Here is a 19,998-nt window from a genome sequence, read left to right on the forward strand (position 1 = left end):
CAGCCATGATATAATCATTTATTGTCGCAGCGGTGTTTGTGTTCGACTCATGCACGTTTGCTGCGTCAAAATGGAAGCAATAACTCTCAACCAATTGCACTCCATGGTTGATGCCATGACTGGGAGCTGCGATCACATTCTGTTCATGCTAAGGAATATCCAAGAACAATGGCACGATGCACCATACTTCCCAACGCCGATTATGGAGAGTTGTCAAGAGCTTCATCAAACGATATCTCAGTTTCGTGACCACCTGAGCGATGAAATGAGTCTCCCCCTCGACGCCCTTCATTCTATCCTTAGTTCATTTCAGAGGGTTCTGAATCGGGTTGAGAAGAGTGCCCAAGAGATACAACCAAGAGGAAACGATGCCGCAGATAGAAATCTATGGCGACAGTTCAGACGTGAGGACTCGGATTCCACGCTCAAGAACTGCAGCAATGAGCTCGATAAACAAAACAGCTCCATCGAAAGCCTCGTGGTTATTCTCAAGCTGTAAGTTGCGAATTCAACTTGCTCTTTAAACTTGTCCCACTGACGTTGAATCAATCAAGACCGCTAGGCCAGAGGCAACGTTCCTTCGACCAACTTCATTCTGAGATCAAAGAACAGGGCGCTAGCTCAGTGATCGGAGCCTCCCGTAGTGCGAGCTTCTCATTCAGTGTGTTCGGATTTCCCTCTCGGAAACCCTCTAATAGTTTTCGACGACAGGCCATCGAAGCCATGTCAGTTTCCTCGGTCGGATGGTTGGTTCTCATAAGCTTAGTGTGCGGGGTCATCTGCTCTCTACTCATACCGGATATCAATGTAAAGGGCAAATTTCAAGCCGGCATTACTGGTATCACATCATCTGGCGTTTGGGTCATACGGTTGATTGAAGAACTGGTAAGAGCGGTCGTAACGTTTGTATGGGCATTGGTAAGCCTAGTGCTCGGCTTGTTGTCGAGAGTTGCAGTACTTCTGAAAAGCTCAAAAACCCAGTGGCCACGCTGGTTGTCGTGGGATAAGCTCCAGGCCTTCTGCTTCAGACCTCCTGGGGCATCACACGTAAGGCTGTGAGGTATATCATATTTTTGATAACCGCTGACAGAGAACAGATTCCCAAGTCTGCTAGCCGGGAAGAACTGAGTGTGGCCCTTCTGGAAGCGGCTACGGTTGGTTCGCTACGAGACGCAACAGCCCTCCTAAAACGAGGAGCGCGATGCACCGTACGGGACGAAAATCTTATGACACCCTTGCATTTAGCAGCAAGTTGGGGACACTACGCTATCGTAAAACTCCTACTAGGCTACAAAAACAAGGACTGGTACGCCCAAGGCGGTATGACACCCATACATCTTGCAGCAAAATACGGCCACAGCAAGGTGGTGAAGCTCCTGATATCAAATGGTGGGCACGATTGGATAAATGATAGGGCTGATAGTCCAGCCACCTTACAGAGGTTCAAGTTTCCACGAGTCATCTCACACGAAAAGACCTTTTCGGCACGAGAACTGGCAGCTATATATTGTCACGAAAACGCGGTGCTTGCTTTCCCATCGACCAAGAAAGACGACATTCTTCACGCCATGTCATCTGCATGTGCATTAGGAAACCAGAGCATGGTAGAGACGATTTGGCGTCATCACAAGCAGAGGTCATACTTCAAGAGACATTCAAACCCAACAAGACTGGTCAGCACGTTCCATGCACCGCCGCTTCACTTGGCCGTCACTTCCGGAAACCCTGCCCTTGTCGCTTATCTCCTCGAACGTGGTTTTCCCGTCAATGATCAAAGCACAGCCAAGGAGTCGCAGTATAGCTCCCCTGCGCACTATGCCGCTATAACTGGCTCCGTAGAGATTCTTTATCTCTTAAAGAGTAGCGGAGGCGCCATGACAAGCTTGGATTTCAGGAACCGGACACCGCTGTCGTATGCTGTTGAGAATGAGCATATACAGGCGGTTTCATTTTTGGTGAGGCAGGCGTCTTTGTATCGAAGCACGTCTAGTAAAGATGCAGTGACTTTTCACCTCGGCTCGGGACACAGAGAGCATATTAAAGGTTGGAATGTTATGAATGGCGAAATAAGGAAAATTCTTAAACAGATAGAAATTTGATGCGACACTCGCAAGGAGTCAATTACAAACAGCTGCCAGTTATAAAAGTCCTCATATCCATACACTTCACTACCGAGTACACCTCTGATGCACCAGCCAGAACATGTAGTGACCAGAACTAGTAATCCTTTAGCTATCAATCGTTATCTGCACGAGAGATCGTCTGATGTAACCTGTGCTCCTTGATGTAAGTTGCCGCCACCAGCCCCAAGACGGCTACGCCGAGTGCAGTCCAAAAGACTCCTCGCAATGAAATCTCGTATGCCTCATAAACGCCGTTACTCCACCCATCAGGGAGCCGCTTCAGCTCATCTAAAGAGTCAATAAGGCGCTTTATTATCTTGTAGGATCCTTCCTTGCTGTCGAAACGTTGATGTAAGCCATACTGTAGCAAGTTCTGATACACCACCGACGCAACCGTGACACCAATCGTGGAACCCATTGATCGGAAAGCGTAGATGGCAGAGGTTGCGATAGCTTGATCTTTATGCGACACTGCCGCGACTGTTGCGAGTAATGAAACGGATAACATGCCACCGTACCCCACTCCAACCAACAAGACATAAGTCAAGACGAGGGGAGTCGGTGTTTGAATCGTCATAGTACTCAGGCCAACGAAGCCAAGAATAGAACACGCTATGACGGTCATACCCAAGCTTCTGTATCTCCCTGTACGTTTCATTATGAAGCCACAGGTGAGAGAACTCAAAGCTGTGCCTACACTCTGCGGCAAGAGACGAAGGCCGGCAGCTGTTGTGGAGTAGCCATTGACTTGAAAGAAGATGGGGACGTAATATGTAGCCATGAATAGGATCATTGTCACAAGACAATTCATCAGACATGCCGCGAGTACTGTCTGATCGAGCAATAGATGCATTGGGATGATAGGTTCCATGGCCCATCTCGACTCAACAAGGACAAAAGCCCCGGCGGCTGCCACTGAAAGCGATAGGGAGGCCAGGACAAGGGGATGGCCCCATGCAACGAGATTTCCACCAGAGTTGAGGCCCAACAGTAGCAATATCAGAGTCAAAGAGAGAGTGAAAGCACCAGATAAGTCGACCCTCGACAATCTCGACTTATCGCTGTGTTTTGTAGGGGCATCGCGTAGGATAACAGAAACGAGAATGGTGGAAATAGCAATCAATGGCACGCGACTCAGGAACGTAGTCCTCCAACCCCAGAGGTCATTGATCCAACCTCCGAACAACCCACCAAGACCAGCGCCAACGCCGTAACAAATATGCACAAAGCCTTGGATGACCCCACGTCTTCTCAAAGGTACGAGATCACTGGCAACGAACGCCGTAATAGCATTGAGACCCCCGCCACCCATGCCCGCCACGACCCGTCCAGCGAGAAGCATCCATTTCGAGGTCGCGACTCCACACAGTAATGTTCCAAGACCAAAGAGTATGTTGCAGAGAACGAGGCCGGAGCGACGAGAGAAGATATCTGTTAGTCGGCCGGACAGAGGCTGACAAGCTGCGTTTGCAATGAGGTATGATGACCCAAGCCACGAGACGAGAGTCAACGATCCGAAGGTGTTGGAGATGGGGACAGAGAGGGTAGCGACGATGGTAGTGTCAAGAGCAGCGAGGAAAACCCCGATAAAGATACTGCCAAAGACAGCCACGAGATGTCTAGTTGAGGGCTCATCTTTCAGACCTGGACCCTCTTCATCGTTGGGCTGTTGAGGCTTTGCACAGCCGTGGGAAAGAAGAGGTGATTGTTCATTGGCGAGCCCGTTAGAAGCATTGCCTCTACCGATCAACTGTGGCTGTTTGCCATTCATGATACAATAGCCCAGAGATGTGGATGGGAATTTGGAATGTGTAATAAGCATACTATTCAGAATTTCGAAAGGATCTTGAAGAGGAGACAGAGGACTAAGGGAAATGTCAAGAGGGAATGGGTCGGTAGTCGGGGAATGAAGGGCTGGTAAACGGCCGAACACGTCTGACTCGGAAGATATTGCAACTGAGACATGGAGGCGAGATCAAGAGGCTGTGTCACCACATTTATGACGATAGCCGAGCAATCCTCGGGTATGTCGGTGAGCAGAAAGAGGAGCGTCATGTCTACAGAAGTATTAGCTTAATGAATTTAGGGTTGGTGATCCGTCGCCCGATTGGAGGCCACTGGTAACAATCGTTAGGTGGGAACACAAACGGGTGGTGACAAATTTGAACAATGGTGGTAAAGTCCACGTCTACCAAATGTGACAGACTTCAGGTCTCTTGACTTTACACACTATGAAACTAGACATCACCTCGAACCAAGGTGGACTTGGTTTGTAAAGGAGAATTATAATGAAACGAAAATTGGGATGACCGGAAATCTTGGGTGGGCCAGTTACTGCTCATAGCAGTACAGAATCCCCTCAAACTAGTTCATATTCAAGCACCCATCGTTATCTAGGATCTGAATTGCCAGTTTCAATCCTTCAACCCGAGATCTTTGTCCATACCACCCGTAGCAACTGAATCAACCCTCTGCTCCTCCATGGTCTTATTAAAGCTACTATACTTGCTAAGAAACCACTGCTCCGCCGTAACCTCCTCCCCATCCATCCCCTTAAAAACAGCACTATCACTAGCCCGCAAGAAATAAGCAGCTGAGTATCTATCTTCCATCATTTTACCCCCCGGAGGCAACACTCTATGCATAGCCGATCTAAAACGTCGCTTAGAAATGAAACGAAGTGTATCAGCGACGTTGATAATCGCATGACCTGGTTTCGCAGCCACGTATTCCCATTTATTAGTAGTAGGTGAAATTACCTGTAATCCAGGCTGTTCTGTAAAAAGAAGGGTAAACGACCCAACGTCTGTGTGTGCATTGTGGCCGCGGGCTGTTTTGTCGTCCAGCGCGTCGCTGAGGGGATGGTGGATGAAGAACATTGTGCTCTTGGAGGGGAGATGGTCGGGATGACAGCTCTCGAAGCGGTCATCGGTCTTGAGGCCTGCGGCGTCGGAAAGACGGGATAGAAGGGTTTTTAGAAGGAAGTGGGCTGAGAGCTGGAGAGTCTCGAAGAGTTGGAGGTTCTCGTGCACTACGTCTGGGAGATGGGAGCGATTAAGAAGACCAACGCGGCTAATCTGGAGGGTGTTAGTTGAGCGGCTAGCGTTGGGGTGGACATGCCATAACTTACTCTGAGAGCTTCGAATCCATCTCGGGTGTTGTCATTGACTCCCGACTGCACTCCAGGCGGTTTGAACCTTTGAAAGGATGAATGGTGCTAGCAGATCTCGCCAGATTGTAGCAACTTACCCGTGAGCATCGGATATAGTCTCGGTCTTCATCTTCTCTTCCAGCTGCTGATCAAACCACTGCTTCATTACTACCCAAGCATCCTCTAGGGTTTGCAGCATCTTGCCAGAATCCCAATCGCGAAGATCTAGATAAAAGAAGCCATGGTCTTCACAAGCAGACAGCAGGTTAGCCTGTTCGGTGACATCTCCGTTGAGCAGAGAAATGAAGTTCAAGGTATGAAGGCTGGCTTGCTCTGCGGTAGTTGTCGCAGACATGGTTGCTGGTGATATGCTGGAATTGGATTTAACGGAGCGTTTCAGATGCGAATAGGCAGAGAAGAAATAACAAATGTATGTTGGACGAACGATAGGTGAGGTGTATGTGATTGACTTGGCGGCGAGTACTTTGGCGATCATGCTGGTGAAAGAAACAACAGCGTGCACACTGATACCACAGCAACAGATTAACTGGAACTGGTCAAGCTACGAAAATCAACTAATGAGAAATCTACCCGAAAATACACAGCTGCAGATACGGTATCTTGGCATGTCAAAGCTCTCTCGGCCTCCGGTCGCCGGCCAATGGGACATTATGCGGGATTAGAGTTCGTCACCCGAGACATGCCTATATGTTCTCGTATAGCTTAGACAACGGGCAGTCGCCTTCCGTTCTCCATTATCGTATATCCATCTTGGCAATAACGATTTGTTGAGTCTGGCGAAGTGCTCGAGGTATTCCGACATGACTGGTGTGAAGATCGAGATCTATGATTTCGCGATAGGTTTGTAATTGTCACAGACGAGTAGCATATATCGAGCATATCATGCGAACAGATAAATAGTAGCTGCTGAGAAGGGAAAGTGTTTGGGTAAAAGAAAAGATCTTGGTACTCTAAAGCCATCGCTGAGAATCAACGCCATACTCTAATCTGACATCGATCGACACTGGCAATCTATCGGCATGGTCGTCCTCCCAGAACCCCTAGCCTCCTTCGAGCGTACTCCTCTCCTCTTTGCCCATCCATCACCCCTCGACCCTCTCCCAAGTCTAACGCGTCACATCAACGCAGTTACTTCTACCAAAGCCCAGATCTGGGCCAAGCGTGAGGACTGTTCCTCGGGCCTCGGTCTCAGCGGCAACAAGATCCGCAAGCTGGAGTATGTCATACCATCGGCGCTAGCCCAAGGCTGCGACACTCTCATCTCGACGGGCGGCACACAGAGCAACCACATGCGTCAAGTCGCTGCTGTCGGGAGTCATCTTGGGCTCAAGACCATTCTTGTGCCGCAGATTCATGGGGATCCGGGTTCTGAGGCGTTGGGTCAGGCTGGGAACGTGCAGGTCAATAGTATTCTCGGCGCGGAGATGGCTGCACCAAATGCCGCGCTCGAGGGTGTTGCGGTGGATGTCGAGAAACAAGGTAGACGTCCGTATGTCATTGCTGCGGGTGCTTCAGCGCATGTGTACGGAGGACTCGGCTTCACCCGCTGGGCGTTCGAGCTTGTGGAGCAGGAAGCGGCTCATGGCATATTCTTCGACACCATTGTCGTCCCAGTGGCTTCGGGCGGTACCATTGCCGGTATGATCGCCGGCTTCAAGCTTGCTGACCAGGCGGGACATCAGTCCCGGTCCATAATCGGCATCGACACGTACAACAAGCCGCAAGGCGTTCTTGAAGCCACTATCCTTGAGATAGCAGAAAGAACGGCAGATCTCATCGGAATAGGCGCAGATGCAGTTCAGCCTCACGACGTGATCCTCGATACGAGGTTCAATACCGGCACGCACACGGCCTGGGACGAAAATACAGCTCGAGGCGTCAAGTTGATTGGCAAACTTGAAGGGATTGTCACGGATCCGATTTACTCGGGGAGAACAGTGGGCGCCATTCTGCACAAAGCCGAGAACAAAGAGCTGGATGGGAGTCGGTACGTGCTGTTTGTGCACACGGGGGGACAGGCGGCACTCAGTGCGTTTCCCGACATGAGATGAGCTGAACCGAGATGCGGGGGACTCGTGTTACGCAAACAGATTCCGTGTCACACTGTCATCGGAGGATTACAAGTGCTCCTGTCCCGCGGGCCCCGAGATTTGCCTTGTAGGTTGTATCGGAAATCTATGCATGTTTCCCAACAAATCGTGTTAGCTCCGCTATCAGCGGTATATACGATCGCCGTGGCCATTCTGCAAATCTCTTAGCATGCGTGTGTAATGTTTGTGTGACGTTGAAAGTGTCTCGACGACTGAGGAGGTCTGTGCCGCGGCTTCGGGACAGTGAACAAGGCGTTTTAGAGTGGATATCCTACGTTGTACCAAGTTCGTGTTCCGTTGAGCAGCCAAGTGATCTCAATCAACTACAGGGCTTGTGAAATTCACTGCTCCGATGCCAATTCTCGTGGTGGCGCCCTAGACAAAGGGTACCTTGATCAATAGGCCACCGTTCCGAGCCTACGACAGCTGAAATGTATCCATCACCTCGTAGGCTATCAAATGATTCCCTCATACTTAAAACAATGAAGCAAAGCAATGAAGCATACCACCAGTCCAGCTGCATCATCCGTTACCAATCACTCACTCCATCATCCATCATGCTGTCCCAGCCCAGCCCCTACGACAACGTCACGACCGCTAATCTCTTTACGGTGAAATTCAGTAATCTCTTCGACAAAGAGTCAAAAGAACTCGACACTCTTTTGAAAGCATGTGAAAGAGATGGCTTCTTCTATCTCGATCTTCAAGACTCGTGCTCCGCCAAGTTGTGGAGAGACTTGGAAAGGGTGAGCGCGATTGCTAAGCGCTGGTTCTCGCAACCTGTTGAGGACAAGCTGAAAACCCCAACAGTATCGTTGGCACATGGGTTTGTTAATCCCACTGCATAGTGTGTGCATTAAGTCGACTGATCTTGTGTCCAATCAGGTTTAAAGCTACTGGTAATCAATCCGGGGCTATCAAGTCACTCAAAGATGGGTTCGAAGCGTTAAAGGTATTATAAGCAATATCCCTTGCTGAGTCTTTCTCACCACATCAGATTGGAAGAAGTGAGCTCCTCGGTCGTTGGGCTCTCCCATCCGTCGTCGAAGAAAACCTCGAACTATTTGACCAGTTCAACGCATCATGCCACTTCATCCTAAAACTACTTCTGGACTGCCTATCAGACGTGCTAAACCTCCGAGGCGCATCCCGCCTAGACACCCACCACCGCGATGACGCACGCTCCAAAAGCACGCTCTACTTCCTGCACTACCCCCCAGGAACGCAGAGCCTAAACGAAGTAGGTCAGAACATGCACACTGACATCGGCACACTGACTCTCCTCTTCGCGCCGCAATGGGGTCTCCAGGTCGTGTCCCCCATGACAGGAGCGTGGGAGTACGTGCAGCCACGCGAGGGACGCGCGATCGTCAATGTTGCGGATACGTTGAGATTTCTATCTAACAAGCGATTCCGCTCTGCGCTGCATCGTGTTCTTCCTATCGGGGGCGTGCAGAAGGAAGATCGGTATGCTGTGTCGTACTTTTTGAGAGCGGCGGATGATACAAAGTTTAAGGACAGTAATGATGAGGAGTCAGATGCCAAGAGTTGGTATTTGACAAAGTATCATACCTACGAGCTGCCGCATGATGTGCAGGGAGAACAGACGGTGTTGTCTGGGGGGATGGCGCAGGAATTACAGGCTACATTCTGATGCATCTCGCATATCGATCATCCCAACGGTTTCAAGTCTGAGTCATTAGCCTTCTAGAAATACACCTGCATCAACACTATTCGACAACACGACGGTTTTTAAGGTGGCAGTATGTAGGGTAGTGGCTTAGCGTGATCGATTTCTTAAGCCGAGGCTGCACATTTCTCGGGCCCTCGCTCGCAAGCTAGTCCCAGCAAGGAATCGTTGAAAAGACCCTTAATCCACTAACGGCATCGTCGCGATCCAAATGTAGCTTCGCGTGGAGCGAGCCCTGCAAAAAGTTGGAGAAGCCCTGGATCAGGTTGGTAGCATCGTCGATAAAACTATGTACCTCATGGCTTAATGATTGACAATTAATATTGGGTACAGGAGAGAATAAAGTTTTTTCTTCTTAAAAGAGGGGACAAGCTAATGTGTTATTTTGACCGAGTGGCTTGGATCCATCCTACAGCACCTATGCTAAAACGGCCGACCAAATGAAACGAAAATGACTTGGAGAAGCCCAAAATAAATGTTGGGGATGATCGACAGATCTAAAATTACGTCACATTCTTTCGTCATGCACTTCCATTCAAGCCAAGTTTGCGACAACGTAAATGGTCTAGCTGAGGGAGGACATGTGAAGATGATCTGATACCAAATAGCCCTCCCAGCTTGTTCAAGGGTGTCCAGGTACCCCAGAATATCCATCTCAGCCCAAGTAGGCGCTGCGTAACCTATACCAATCCAGGTCGTTGGCGCCGGCCGCCCTTGCTGAGAGTGGGTAAGTGCACAAAGGGCTAAGTTTGCGAATTGCGGGATGATGCTATCCCGCACATGATCATGAAACTTTGTCGCAATCACCTTTTGCTACGTGTGCCCCTCTTCAAAACTTGCCTCGGCATTCGATCCAAGATTCATTTGGTCGGCCATTTCAACATCCCGTCCAAGATCGATCGATAAGTATTAAAGGCTGAGATCTCCGGTGATTCATCATATCCGATAACACGCATTGACCACAATCACACAACAACAAAAAAAGCAACTTCTTGTCTGATCTTGATTACGATATACGACCTTTACAATGACGACGACGACTCAGTCAATGAAGTCGACCTGGCCACTCGCCGATAAGTCAGAGTGGAATTTTCATCAACAAATCATCCACGTCTTAGGCACCTATCCCATTATTCCAGGCAAAGAAGTCCCAGTACACGCCAAGTCCGAACGCATTCCTCACTTCTCCCAATGGCAAAGCCACGTATGGATCCTCTCGCACGCGTTTGTGCCGATAATCATACATCAATCATGGCTCTCGTCAACCGGCCAAGCACTACATCCATTCATTGTCTTTATGCTCTACTTTGCATCCTTTAGCTGGTCCGTTGTACGTTCTGTTAAAGCTACCGCAAAGCTCGGGCATGAATATGGATTCTTAGATGGAGATGCTCATCAGAGAGATGGAATTCCTGATATCGGTGTTGATAAGGTCGTTTCCTCGCTTTGGAAGACTACAGGGTCGAGGATCTTTATGGCGACACATCTCACCTACAGAGCGACACAAGCCCCTGCTGATGTGATGAGCGACCCCAAGTGGTGGGCTTGGCTGTGGCTTCAGATCGGTCTTTACGGCATCGTCCTCGATTTCTGGTTCTACGTTTATCACCGCGCCATGCACGACATTGACTGGCTGTGGAAGTATCACCGCACTCACCATCTCACCAAGCACCCCAACTCTCTCCTCGCCGCTTTTGCCGACCACGAGCAGGAATTCTTCGATATGGTTGGCATCCCCTTCCTGACCTGGGCGACCTTCCAAGTCCTCGGTCTTCCACTCGGCTATTATGACTGGTGGATTTGCCATCAGTACATCGCCTTCACTGAGGTTCTGGGTCACAGTGGTCTTCGAGTCTACGGCATGCCTCCATCGACCTTGGCCTGGCTCTTGAAGGGTGTCGGTATGGAGTTGATTATTGAAGATCATGACCTTCATCATCGAAAGGGATATAGAAAGAGTCATAATTACGGAAAGCAAACCCGGGTTTGGGATACGCTCTTTGGGACATGCCATGAACGAATTGAGGCCAAGGACCAGAATGTTGATTGGGACAGGACGGTTTGGTTCCCGATTTTCTAAACAAAATCGTAAAGAAAAAAGCACATTCGTTATAGTTATCAGACTGATTTCGTACAAATAAACAAGTTACCTTTTAAAGCATCATCTTTTGGTTTCGCAGCTATAGTTAATTATCCATGGGGCTTGTCACATTGATCTCACATTCATCATCATCTCGTCGTACAGCCGGTTGCAAGACTCGACATCAACAACTGAGACTCCCGATGGGGCTCTTTAGCCTCACTCACAATTATATCACAAGCAATAGTAGTTCTTCATGACAACTTGACTCAATTCGCGTATCGAAGCTAAACGCCAATACCCCCCAAAGCGACCTTCCTAAACAGAATTATACTGTAGTACTGCGCTAACACAAATCCATCAAGTGAATAACACTTCCTCCAGACCTTCTTGGCTTATCCTCCAAAGAACCTTCTCACAGGATGACATACTCTGTAATCCGCCGCATCAGAACTCAGTTATCACCAGCATTTCCGGCAGCATTACCCCCAGCATTTGCACCAGCATTGGCACCAGCATTGGCATTAGGGTCGGGGCCCATGACAGGCTCTCCATCGACAAAATGAAAGTTTCCATCTCGAAACTCACGATGCATGCGTGCCGGATGGAGTATCCAGATCCTGTGCTGGATACGACGGGTCTCAATTCGCTGGCCTTCTGCGAGCGACTCGATAACTCGCAGAACCATGATACCTTCAGCATCAGTCGCGTGATCACGCAGCCACGCGATGCTCTGATATACAGCCGACTGGAAACGATACATTTCATCCATTGCCTCTTTGGCGGGCAGGAATGGAGGCATATAGGTTGGCGCGCGGCGAGGCGCACCGGTGCGGAGTGGTGGGTAGGTCTCTTTCATCTCGTGAATGGCTGTCTTCCAAAAGCCCAGTTGACCGACGGTGCAGAAGCTGATGACTGGGACGGTAGGCATGATTTTCTAGTGAGTGACTATTTGTCAGCAGGGTTGGGAGTGTTTGATGCTGGGGGATGGTACTTCTGATCGAAAATGATGATTCTCGATACTGACTGACTAGGAGAGTGAGTTTGGGTATCGCTGTTGTGGTTGATGTTGATGTTGATAATCTTGGTGTTGGTGCGAAGTGTGTTGGATGAAGAGAAGAAAGGAAGAAAGAAAGAAGGAAGAAAGAGAGATGTCTGTTTTCAAACTTGTTCATCTGCTTGTCCAAGATCTCTGATTCCAGTGTCACTACCCTTAAGAGGGCCAGTGGCAGACGAGAGGATTTATGCATCTGTGGCAGTGCCAAGGTCTTCAGCGGCAGACCAACAGGACACTAAGGCACACAAACTGCCATTGCCTGAACAGCGAAACTGTTGTATTTGCCTCAGATCACACGATACTTAACAGCCTTAGCCATTGTTCTCTGAGAAGCTCTCCTAAACGTCCCTCGCAGGAACATATGCTTTGTTCGCATGCTACTAGCCCATGATATTATTATCTTTTACCTGGAAATCCGCAAATGGAACTGAAATTTCAGTTTATATCAGAGTGTTCACATGCGTGCCTGTCTGAGGGTGTGTCAGTTTTGTTTGTAGGAGAGCGGTCCAGAAGGACGACGACTCAGGTCAATAAATAGACAGCACGTCGGTACTTGATTAACGTAAAGTGATTTAGCATGATTTCGGCACTCGCAGAATGACACTGAACAGTACAGGTCAACATGTGTGTATCTAGTTCATGACAAAGCTTGGAAGGGCTAATGATGACAATTTTTATCTTGTATCTTTAATTGTCCCTTTTTTTTCATGCAGACTCACGATCTCATGTCCCCCCAGAAAATGCCTAGGCCTCTCGTCACGCCAGTATTTCCGAGGGTACCATCATGAGTTGACAGACTTGACAGCTCAGACTTGAATCAAGCGCCTCACAACCAGTATTCGACCACGATATGGCCCGCCGTCGATCGTGCCGACTTTGGTAGAGTGTTGGGCGCCAATTCAGTAAATGAGGCTCTGCTACTGCAGGCAAACCTATTTGTGGGTTGGACTGATGCTCAATCAACATACTTGCGACCAAATACGTGTTGCTTGTGGCACGCCTCTAAACCAAACACTGGAATTGCCCAAACCGACGGAGTTCATTGCGTTTTCAACTTGATTGTGCTTGTTACAAAACTGATTTAGTGATGTTGTCTTTTTTACTTGCTCAGACAGTTTGCATCAACATCGCAAAAGAGTAAAGCAAACGAAGAATGCGAGCAGAAATCATGATTTGAAATCGTATAAACAGGCCGAATGCAAGCAACTAGGTTAATCAATCAGTTTAAGTTGAGCATAAATACCACCGTGCCGCGCCCTCTAGACTACTTGACCATTGTACGTTCAGAATTCCTATCCCTTCGATGTAAACATCTTGTCAGCAACCATATGCCGACTTGACCCCAGCTTAAACACGTCCGTTGAAACCCGCCAGCCTGAGAGGTGGTCTATCCAGATAAAGAACAAACGCATCACGGCAATTGACGAGGGAGGATTTACTCTGATAAAGAGTGGAGGGAAAAAGACTGAAAAGTCGGTCGTCTTGATAGAGGCGAAAAGGCGGCTCGATGTATGTACCAACCAGCCATTTGTGTCCGATGAGCGACTGGGGCAAATCACATCCGAGGCTATTGCCGCACGATCTTCCCGCGAAGTAGATAATGAGCGCGAGGATATTTTTATTGTAAGTACTACTTAGTAGTATATGTGCTTCTTCCACTTTATTATCACGGTAGACTATCTCGAGGATGTTAACCATGGGAGAATCCCAACTAAAGCTGCAAAAGTCACGGCAACACGTTGGTTTAATTTAGAACGCCCTCTTGATAGAAAGTGTGCTGTTAAGAATGTACTACACCTGGCGGAGTACATGGGACAAACGGAGGGGAAAGAAGACGAAGAAGAAGCGTCGGCTTTGCCCGACCTATGATTGACTCCCGAACTTCAGTTAGGCTAGAGTAGTGAACACGATGAATACTAGAGAAATCTAGCTACTATCAAATTTGTTCCCGTATTAAATACAGCCTTGCATGCGTGGCATTCGCCATGACTTGGAGTCGAGGATTCTTAATGTTTTGATAGTCACCAATCTTGTTCAGCCAGCTGTCGATTACTTGAGATTGAACAAAGATTGAAATTGGTGCCCTGATTGGGATAGAGTGTGATAATACTAGAGGGTAAAGAGAAAGACACTTGGCCAACGGAGGCAACCAACAATAACTCGCCACGATCGAACACAACGTTCACTAAAGCATCTGAGCAAAGCAGAGCAGTGTATACCAGTATCTCTTCGTTCTGATAGCCTGGCATCATGTAGAAAAACAACAAAAAACAAAAGATCACAATGCTCATTATTTGTCATTCTTTTGTGTTCATCTTGTTCATCTGGTTTTAGGATAGGCCTCGGTGCGTTGAAAGATGAGGGTTCAGGCTAGCTGGTGACCGGCCACAGAAGACTAAACAATTCCGAACAAAACCTTGATAGTAAGGATCAGCGGATGAGAATCGTTTTGTTCGCAGAAGCTGTTGACGTGACAAATATAATTGCTTTGACTTGGAATGCGAAACATTCATCACTCATCACTAGCGATGTGAACACGACAGTGACGAAACCATAATATTATTGACTTTTGGAGCATCCAAGCATCAATTGCAGTGGATAGGGAGCTCATGTGGCGATCCTTTGCAGGATCGTTACTTTGAACAAGTTGAGCGCCCTGCTCGGTCAAGATGGGTAGTGGTTTTCAGTAGTTGACACTGCCTTGCACATGTGCGGTGTGAGAAACCACAGTGAGTCCAAGCGCATTTAGTCTGGTTAGATATGCTTAGTTACTGCTGCCTTACATCCACTGTTATAAGTTGCGTTGAGGTAAACAACGCGTCACGCCCAAGTTGACTGCCACTGTGATTCGAGCAGCCTGGCCGTGCTGCTGCTACCTACATCGCCAGCCTGAGACTTCTTTTATTCCATTCATCCCTCAAGATTCCCTTCCTCTTCTTTGACCTCTTCCACTCGCCTTGGCCTCCGACGAAAAGCAAAACCACCACCGGACACCGAGCCACCATCGACACGACCATGCCTCAGTCAACTTTCAAATCCTTTCACAGCCTTAGTGTTGAGCATCCCGACTTTGCTACGCACCCACGATTCTGGACTTCGCACCATCTTTCCGTCGTAAAGTGCAGCTTCCAGCAGGTCGAAAGCGAGAATGCACATAAGCCTGTGATTCTTGACACCAAACAAGCCGAAGACATGGCGGAGTGTGCTTTAGCCCTCGCTCGCGACAAGTTCGCGGAAAGGAAGGGCTACAAGGTCGACGCCCTTCTCTGTAATAATGAGTCCACCCCCATCACATATACCGAGTAGGTCAAGCCCATTCTGAACACAACTGTACAAGTCTAATTAATCTGTGTAGCTATTGGCCCACCTTTCACTATGGCCAATGTATCGTTCGCCTGTACAATTCCCACGTCCGCATCTACTGCATCAAGGAAGAGATTTCCATGCCGCATGCCAATCCTATCATTGGGTACTATACGTACACTGCCGACAAGGAACGTCGGAACAAGCTTGTCGCAAATCGGGCCCCGAATGGGCGCATCAACAAACCTGCTCGGAACATCTGTGACATCAAATATCGCCAAGTGACCCCGACAGACTGGCGACATGACCCATACTTGGTTTGCCTCCTGATGAGCTTGGCCCAACTCCAGAAACGCCATGCTCTCGCTGCTCCGAAGGGACCGTTCCTGGTAAACATCTTTTCGGTTCCCGCTATACCTGACATATTCACTAACTTGGTATTCTCCAGGCACGCCTCCTCGTCACGAACCTGGCCGATGTTAGCAATGCGTACGTCTACAAGGCGGATATTCCGCGCCAGCTCCTCGAAAGTCTGGACTGTCCTACCCGCACCATCGAAGACTTCGTCTTTCCGACTGTCAACTACGTAGTGGTACCTTTTGAACCGTACTCGACCTTTGCAGAGCGCGTCCGGGCTGAGCTGGTCGGCCCGGAGTACTATTCTCCTCCTGACCCAGTCGACTCGAATCAGGCAGTGCCTTCGGATCCACAAGGCGAGAAGCGAAAGCGTGACGAGGAGTAAGAGTCCGAAAGGTAACGACCAGAGGTTTCGTGACTTTGGTATATCGATGGCGGACTCCGTCACATGGAATACGAAGCGCGATGCAAGAGAACAATTTCTAAAGACTAGCCAGCAGTCACAACTAAGCAATTTTGCTTATGTTTTATGTTGATCAATATTTGCAGGGGATCATCCTGGTAAGCCTAAACACACCTTCCCTCGAGGCATAGCTAGCTATTTCGCAACAGTGGGACTGATAATATAATTACGATTTGGTGGCTGGACTGGGGTCGGAGAATAACGTCTGTTTGGTATGTGGACAGCCCTGCATTTGCGTTTTCGGGACAAGGGGTTTGTGGAAGATCAAGGCGAGGGATAGTAAGGCAGATCTTGAAGCGGTTATACTAGCTTTACTGGTACCCGGTCGTAGGTCACTTGGAGTTGCCCCGCGACACCGCGTCATGAGAAATAAGTCATCAACTTGTCGGGGAGCACTTCCCGATGATGCCGGCAACCACTAAACTATATCTCACAGCCAAAATTAGACTCATTCCAGACAAGAAAACAGTGAACAGTACCAACGACAATGGATAACGTACTCGCCAAACCTGCAGACCTCTGCTGTCTCAAAGGATCGTTTCATTCCGGAGAAGCTACTGGTTCTACAATCCAGATTGACGGTATCGACACTTATGTAGCCAAACCTCATCCCGACAGATCCAATGGGAACATTCTTCTTTTCTTTCCAGATGCATTCGGGCTGCATACCAATAGCTTCCTTATGATGGATGCTTTCGCCGAGTGCGGGTACCTCACTCTTGGTGTCGACTACTTCCTTGGTGTGAGAGTTGAATTTTGGTTTGCGAGGTCGATCAGACTGATATTTTCAGGACCCTGTCACAAAACACTCCTTGACACCGTTAAGTGACCCAAACTTTGACTTTGAGTCTTGGAAGAACAAGCATCTCAAGGCATCGGAGGAGGCTGCTGCCAGGTGGGTCAAGGCCGTGAACGCGCAGTACGGCGGCAGTAAGGACGTTAAGTTTGCTTGTGTTGGCTACTGGTATGAGTCCGCCATCATCCGAGTGTCGATTTGACTGACTCAACATGTACCAGTTGGGGTGCACGCTTCGTTTGCCAACAATTGTCTGCAGATGGGATCTGTAAAGTTGGCGCCATCGCCCATCCTTCATTCCTAACAGAAAGCGATGTCTTTCACGTCCAAGGTAAGTAAATAATCCATTTCAACAAAGACAAGCTAACCGTTATCAGAGCCTATCTTCTTCTCAGTCCCCAGCACAGATAAGCTTTTCCAGCCAGAGCAGAGAAGCAGGACTGTCGAGATACTGACAGAAAACAACAAGCAGTTCAACATGCAAGTCTTTGCCAACGTTGGACATGGCTTTGCGGTAAGATTTCTTTATGGGTCAAAGACTGCCCCTGTACTGACATCTTGGCCAAGTCGCGAGCTCGTTTGACTGACCCTTATGAGAAGTGGGCTAAGGAGGCGAGCTTCAAAAGCTTTGTTGAATGGTTCGACTTTTGGATGGAGAAGAGGTAGATTACACAATGAAATGGTAGTTTTGAATACACTTGGTTTTGCAACACAAAAGATCAAGATATCCTTTCCATTACTATCTTGAGCTGCAGTTTTTCGTGGTGCAACATGGCCAATCGAGGCCTTTTCTGACCTCTGTATTCCTTGCCCTTAGATCTCCAGTGTAGATCACATATCCAAATTTCTAGTTACTTTTGAATGTCTACATTAAATAGTATCATCAACGACACCGTGGTTCCAAAAGGCAACGGCGATATCTCCGCCCCAACTTGCTATCTACCCCGGTCATAGTACAGCAGCGGAGGCATTATATCTTCTCCCACAGCCTGCCTTTAGTGAGGTATAATCTGGCGGCGATATAGCAGGCGGTCCCAGCACCAATCATGCAGCCAGCGAACACTTGGAGCTTCCAATAGCTCCCGTCTGCGCTCGAGATCAGAGCCCCACCGATTGGGCTGCCAGTGAGGGCAGCCACAGACATAAACGCGTACATGGTCCCAGAACGGGTGCCTATCTCTTCCAGGTCCGAAATGTGGGCTATCAAGGCAGGGCTGATGGCCGTGTATGTGCCTGAACTGAATCCGAATAAGGCAGCAAAGGCTATCGCCGACTCATGGCTATGTCCTGGGAGCCACAATGCTAGCATCAATATCGTGGAAAGTGTCGCGGCTGCTATTGATACGTTGAAGCTGCCAACCTTATCTGCTATATACCCCGGAAGAATACGCCCGATTCCACTGTTGCGGTCAATATCATGGTGCGACATATATGAAGCCATTGCCGTAACTGTGGATAAGACTCACCTTGATGCATTGAAAATTGAGACTAGATACCCAGCCATATTATTTGAAAGACCGACGTATTCACCATAGGTTACCATGAAAGTAATTGGTATAAACATGCCCATGGAGTAGAAGAACCCCGCCATCGAGGTAAGCACAAATGAGAGCGATGTAAATGGCCGGAGATAAGCCATGATGCCCGCTTCCTTTGGCTGAGGCGCAACCCGTGACCGAACGGTCAAATTCGTCACGAGGAGCAGACCTAACAACAGGAAAGCGCAAGCTCTCATCGTCCAACCAAAGCCAATACGGGGTATCAAGCGATTTACCACAATAGGTAAGACAGTACCGCCGAGACTAGAGCCGCTGGCGGTGATTCCAAGGGCCAGAGCACGCTTTTGTCGAAACCAGGTTGTGACACAGCTGAATGACGGATACAGAACCATAGCTGCGCCAAGAGGACTGCAAACCGCTTGGGAGAGGATGAAATGGTAGTACTGGGATGATATTGATGCCATCATCAGTCCAAAGACATGCAGTAGTGTTCCCGCGAGAAGAAGGTAGCGTGGACCGAACATGTCAAAGGCTCGTCCAACCAAAGGTGCCTATATTACACCGTAAGCATACGTGACATGGAAGAAGTCTCAACTAGCACTCACCGTAATGAACATCATAAACATCGACAGGGCCGGTATCCATGAGACAGTGCTCGGTGACAAGTCCTTCAACTGATTTGCTTCGTAATATGCTTGAAAAACTCCAACCTGAATTTGTAGTTAGCAATTGGGGAACAAAGCGATATTAGGACGATACTTGCGCAATTAGTCCAGCCGAAACTGAAAAGAGGCCGCAAAAGCTTCCCAAGACGACGGACCAGGCTTTCACCCCTCCATCTGGGAACTCGGTGCCAGGCTTGGGTTGCTCGGGGTTCGGCTTTTCAACCTTCGCTTGTTCGATGTCTGGGTCCATGGCGGTTCTGCCAATTGTCGTATTCATTGATCAGCTGGAAGTCTCTAATCCGATGACGTTACGGACGCAATTTATAGTAGGAGACAAAGATTGACATGCTGCATGAGTCACGGTAAAGCTTGTAGGGAATGTGCGCCGATATCCCCGATTTATTCAACCCCGACCCCGAGAAAAATATTTTATGGGTGGTTTCCGGGGGTCCTATAAATATCTCCGCTACGTTAGCGCCGACCCCGTGACGGCCTCGGTCTTACTACCAGTCCAGGGGGGAGAAGAGAACTCGGGACAAGATTTAGGTAATTTAATACAAGTTTAGCCTAAGCTTAAGATAAATGTGACCAAGTCTATTTTAACATTCTATATCAGGACCTGATATTTTCTTGCTCCCGAGGCTGGTGCATCTGACTAATAATTGCCTGATGCCTTAGGTGGTTGACATGACTACTTCTTACT

General features: G+C 48.6%; 11 protein-coding genes; 7 read left to right on the plus strand and 4 right to left on the minus strand.

The window, feature by feature from the left end:
- Positions 1 to 70: 70 nt before the first annotated feature.
- Positions 71 to 2,099, plus strand: FFUJ_02227 (uncharacterized protein; the record flags this gene model as incomplete). XM_023573933.1 has 4 exons in its annotated part: positions 71 to 495; positions 555 to 918; positions 982 to 1,047; positions 1,098 to 2,099. The coding sequence occupies 4 exons, from the start codon at positions 71 to 73 to the stop codon at positions 2,097 to 2,099; spliced, it is 1,857 nt and encodes a 618-aa protein (XP_023427375.1).
- A 136-nt stretch (positions 2,100 to 2,235) lies between these two features.
- On the minus strand, positions 2,236 to 3,894 carry FFUJ_02228 (related to multidrug resistance protein fnx1; the record flags this gene model as incomplete). Its single annotated transcript, XM_023573934.1, has 1 exon — positions 2,236 to 3,894. The coding sequence occupies one exon, from the start codon at positions 3,892 to 3,894 to the stop codon at positions 2,236 to 2,238; it is 1,659 nt and encodes a 552-aa protein (XP_023427376.1).
- A 643-nt stretch (positions 3,895 to 4,537) lies between these two features.
- On the minus strand, positions 4,538 to 5,629 carry FFUJ_02229 (related to gibberellin 20-oxidase; the record flags this gene model as incomplete). XM_023573935.1 has 3 exons in its annotated part: positions 4,538 to 5,200; positions 5,254 to 5,320; positions 5,373 to 5,629. 3 exons carry the CDS (start codon positions 5,627 to 5,629, stop codon positions 4,538 to 4,540), a joined length of 987 nt encoding a protein of 328 aa, XP_023427377.1.
- A 685-nt stretch (positions 5,630 to 6,314) lies between these two features.
- On the plus strand, positions 6,315 to 7,346 carry FFUJ_02230 (probable ACC deaminase; the record flags this gene model as incomplete). The annotated part of the gene is made up of 1 exon (XM_023573936.1): positions 6,315 to 7,346. The coding sequence occupies one exon, from the start codon at positions 6,315 to 6,317 to the stop codon at positions 7,344 to 7,346; it is 1,032 nt and encodes a 343-aa protein (XP_023427378.1).
- Positions 7,347 to 7,942: 596 nt separating this feature from the next.
- On the plus strand, positions 7,943 to 9,039 carry FFUJ_02231 (related to gibberellin 20-oxidase; the record flags this gene model as incomplete). XM_023573937.1 has 2 exons in its annotated part: positions 7,943 to 8,211; positions 8,391 to 9,039. The coding sequence occupies 2 exons, from the start codon at positions 7,943 to 7,945 to the stop codon at positions 9,037 to 9,039; spliced, it is 918 nt and encodes a 305-aa protein (XP_023427379.1).
- Positions 9,040 to 10,102: 1,063 nt separating this feature from the next.
- FFUJ_02232 (uncharacterized protein) lies at positions 10,103 to 11,155 on the plus strand (the record flags this gene model as incomplete). The annotated part of the gene is made up of 1 exon (XM_023573938.1): positions 10,103 to 11,155. One exon carries the CDS (start codon positions 10,103 to 10,105, stop codon positions 11,153 to 11,155), a length of 1,053 nt encoding a protein of 350 aa, XP_023427380.1.
- Positions 11,156 to 11,609: 454 nt separating this feature from the next.
- FFUJ_02233 (uncharacterized protein) lies at positions 11,610 to 12,086 on the minus strand (the record flags this gene model as incomplete). The annotated part of the gene is made up of 1 exon (XM_023573939.1): positions 11,610 to 12,086. One exon carries the CDS (start codon positions 12,084 to 12,086, stop codon positions 11,610 to 11,612), a length of 477 nt encoding a protein of 158 aa, XP_023427381.1.
- Positions 12,087 to 13,408: 1,322 nt separating this feature from the next.
- On the plus strand, positions 13,409 to 14,081 carry FFUJ_02234 (uncharacterized protein; the record flags this gene model as incomplete). XM_023573941.1 is given in 3 exon segments in its annotated part: positions 13,409 to 13,489; positions 13,500 to 13,835; positions 13,854 to 14,081. 3 exon segments carry the CDS (start codon positions 13,409 to 13,411, stop codon positions 14,079 to 14,081), a joined length of 645 nt encoding a protein of 214 aa, XP_023428849.1.
- A 1,146-nt stretch (positions 14,082 to 15,227) lies between these two features.
- On the plus strand, positions 15,228 to 16,257 carry FFUJ_02235 (uncharacterized protein; the record flags this gene model as incomplete). XM_023573942.1 has 3 exons in its annotated part: positions 15,228 to 15,514; positions 15,568 to 15,904; positions 15,964 to 16,257. The coding sequence occupies 3 exons, from the start codon at positions 15,228 to 15,230 to the stop codon at positions 16,255 to 16,257; spliced, it is 918 nt and encodes a 305-aa protein (XP_023427382.1).
- Positions 16,258 to 16,822: 565 nt separating this feature from the next.
- FFUJ_02236 (related to dienelactone hydrolase) lies at positions 16,823 to 17,797 on the plus strand (the record flags this gene model as incomplete). XM_023573943.1 has 5 exons in its annotated part: positions 16,823 to 17,077; positions 17,127 to 17,299; positions 17,353 to 17,462; positions 17,509 to 17,645; positions 17,699 to 17,797. The coding sequence occupies 5 exons, from the start codon at positions 16,823 to 16,825 to the stop codon at positions 17,795 to 17,797; spliced, it is 774 nt and encodes a 257-aa protein (XP_023427383.1).
- A 304-nt stretch (positions 17,798 to 18,101) lies between these two features.
- Positions 18,102 to 19,545, minus strand: FFUJ_02237 (related to monocarboxylate transporter 2; the record flags this gene model as incomplete). XM_023573944.1 has 4 exons in its annotated part: positions 18,102 to 18,531; positions 18,598 to 19,181; positions 19,236 to 19,340; positions 19,390 to 19,545. 4 exons carry the CDS (start codon positions 19,543 to 19,545, stop codon positions 18,102 to 18,104), a joined length of 1,275 nt encoding a protein of 424 aa, XP_023427384.1.
- Between the last annotated feature and the right edge of the window lie 453 nt (positions 19,546 to 19,998).

The sequence above is a fragment of the Fusarium fujikuroi genome, chromosome FFUJ_chr03, assembly GCF_900079805.1.
Source record: "Fusarium fujikuroi IMI 58289 draft genome, chromosome FFUJ_chr03".
Classification (NCBI taxonomy): Eukaryota; Fungi; Ascomycota; class Sordariomycetes; order Hypocreales; family Nectriaceae; genus Fusarium; species Fusarium fujikuroi.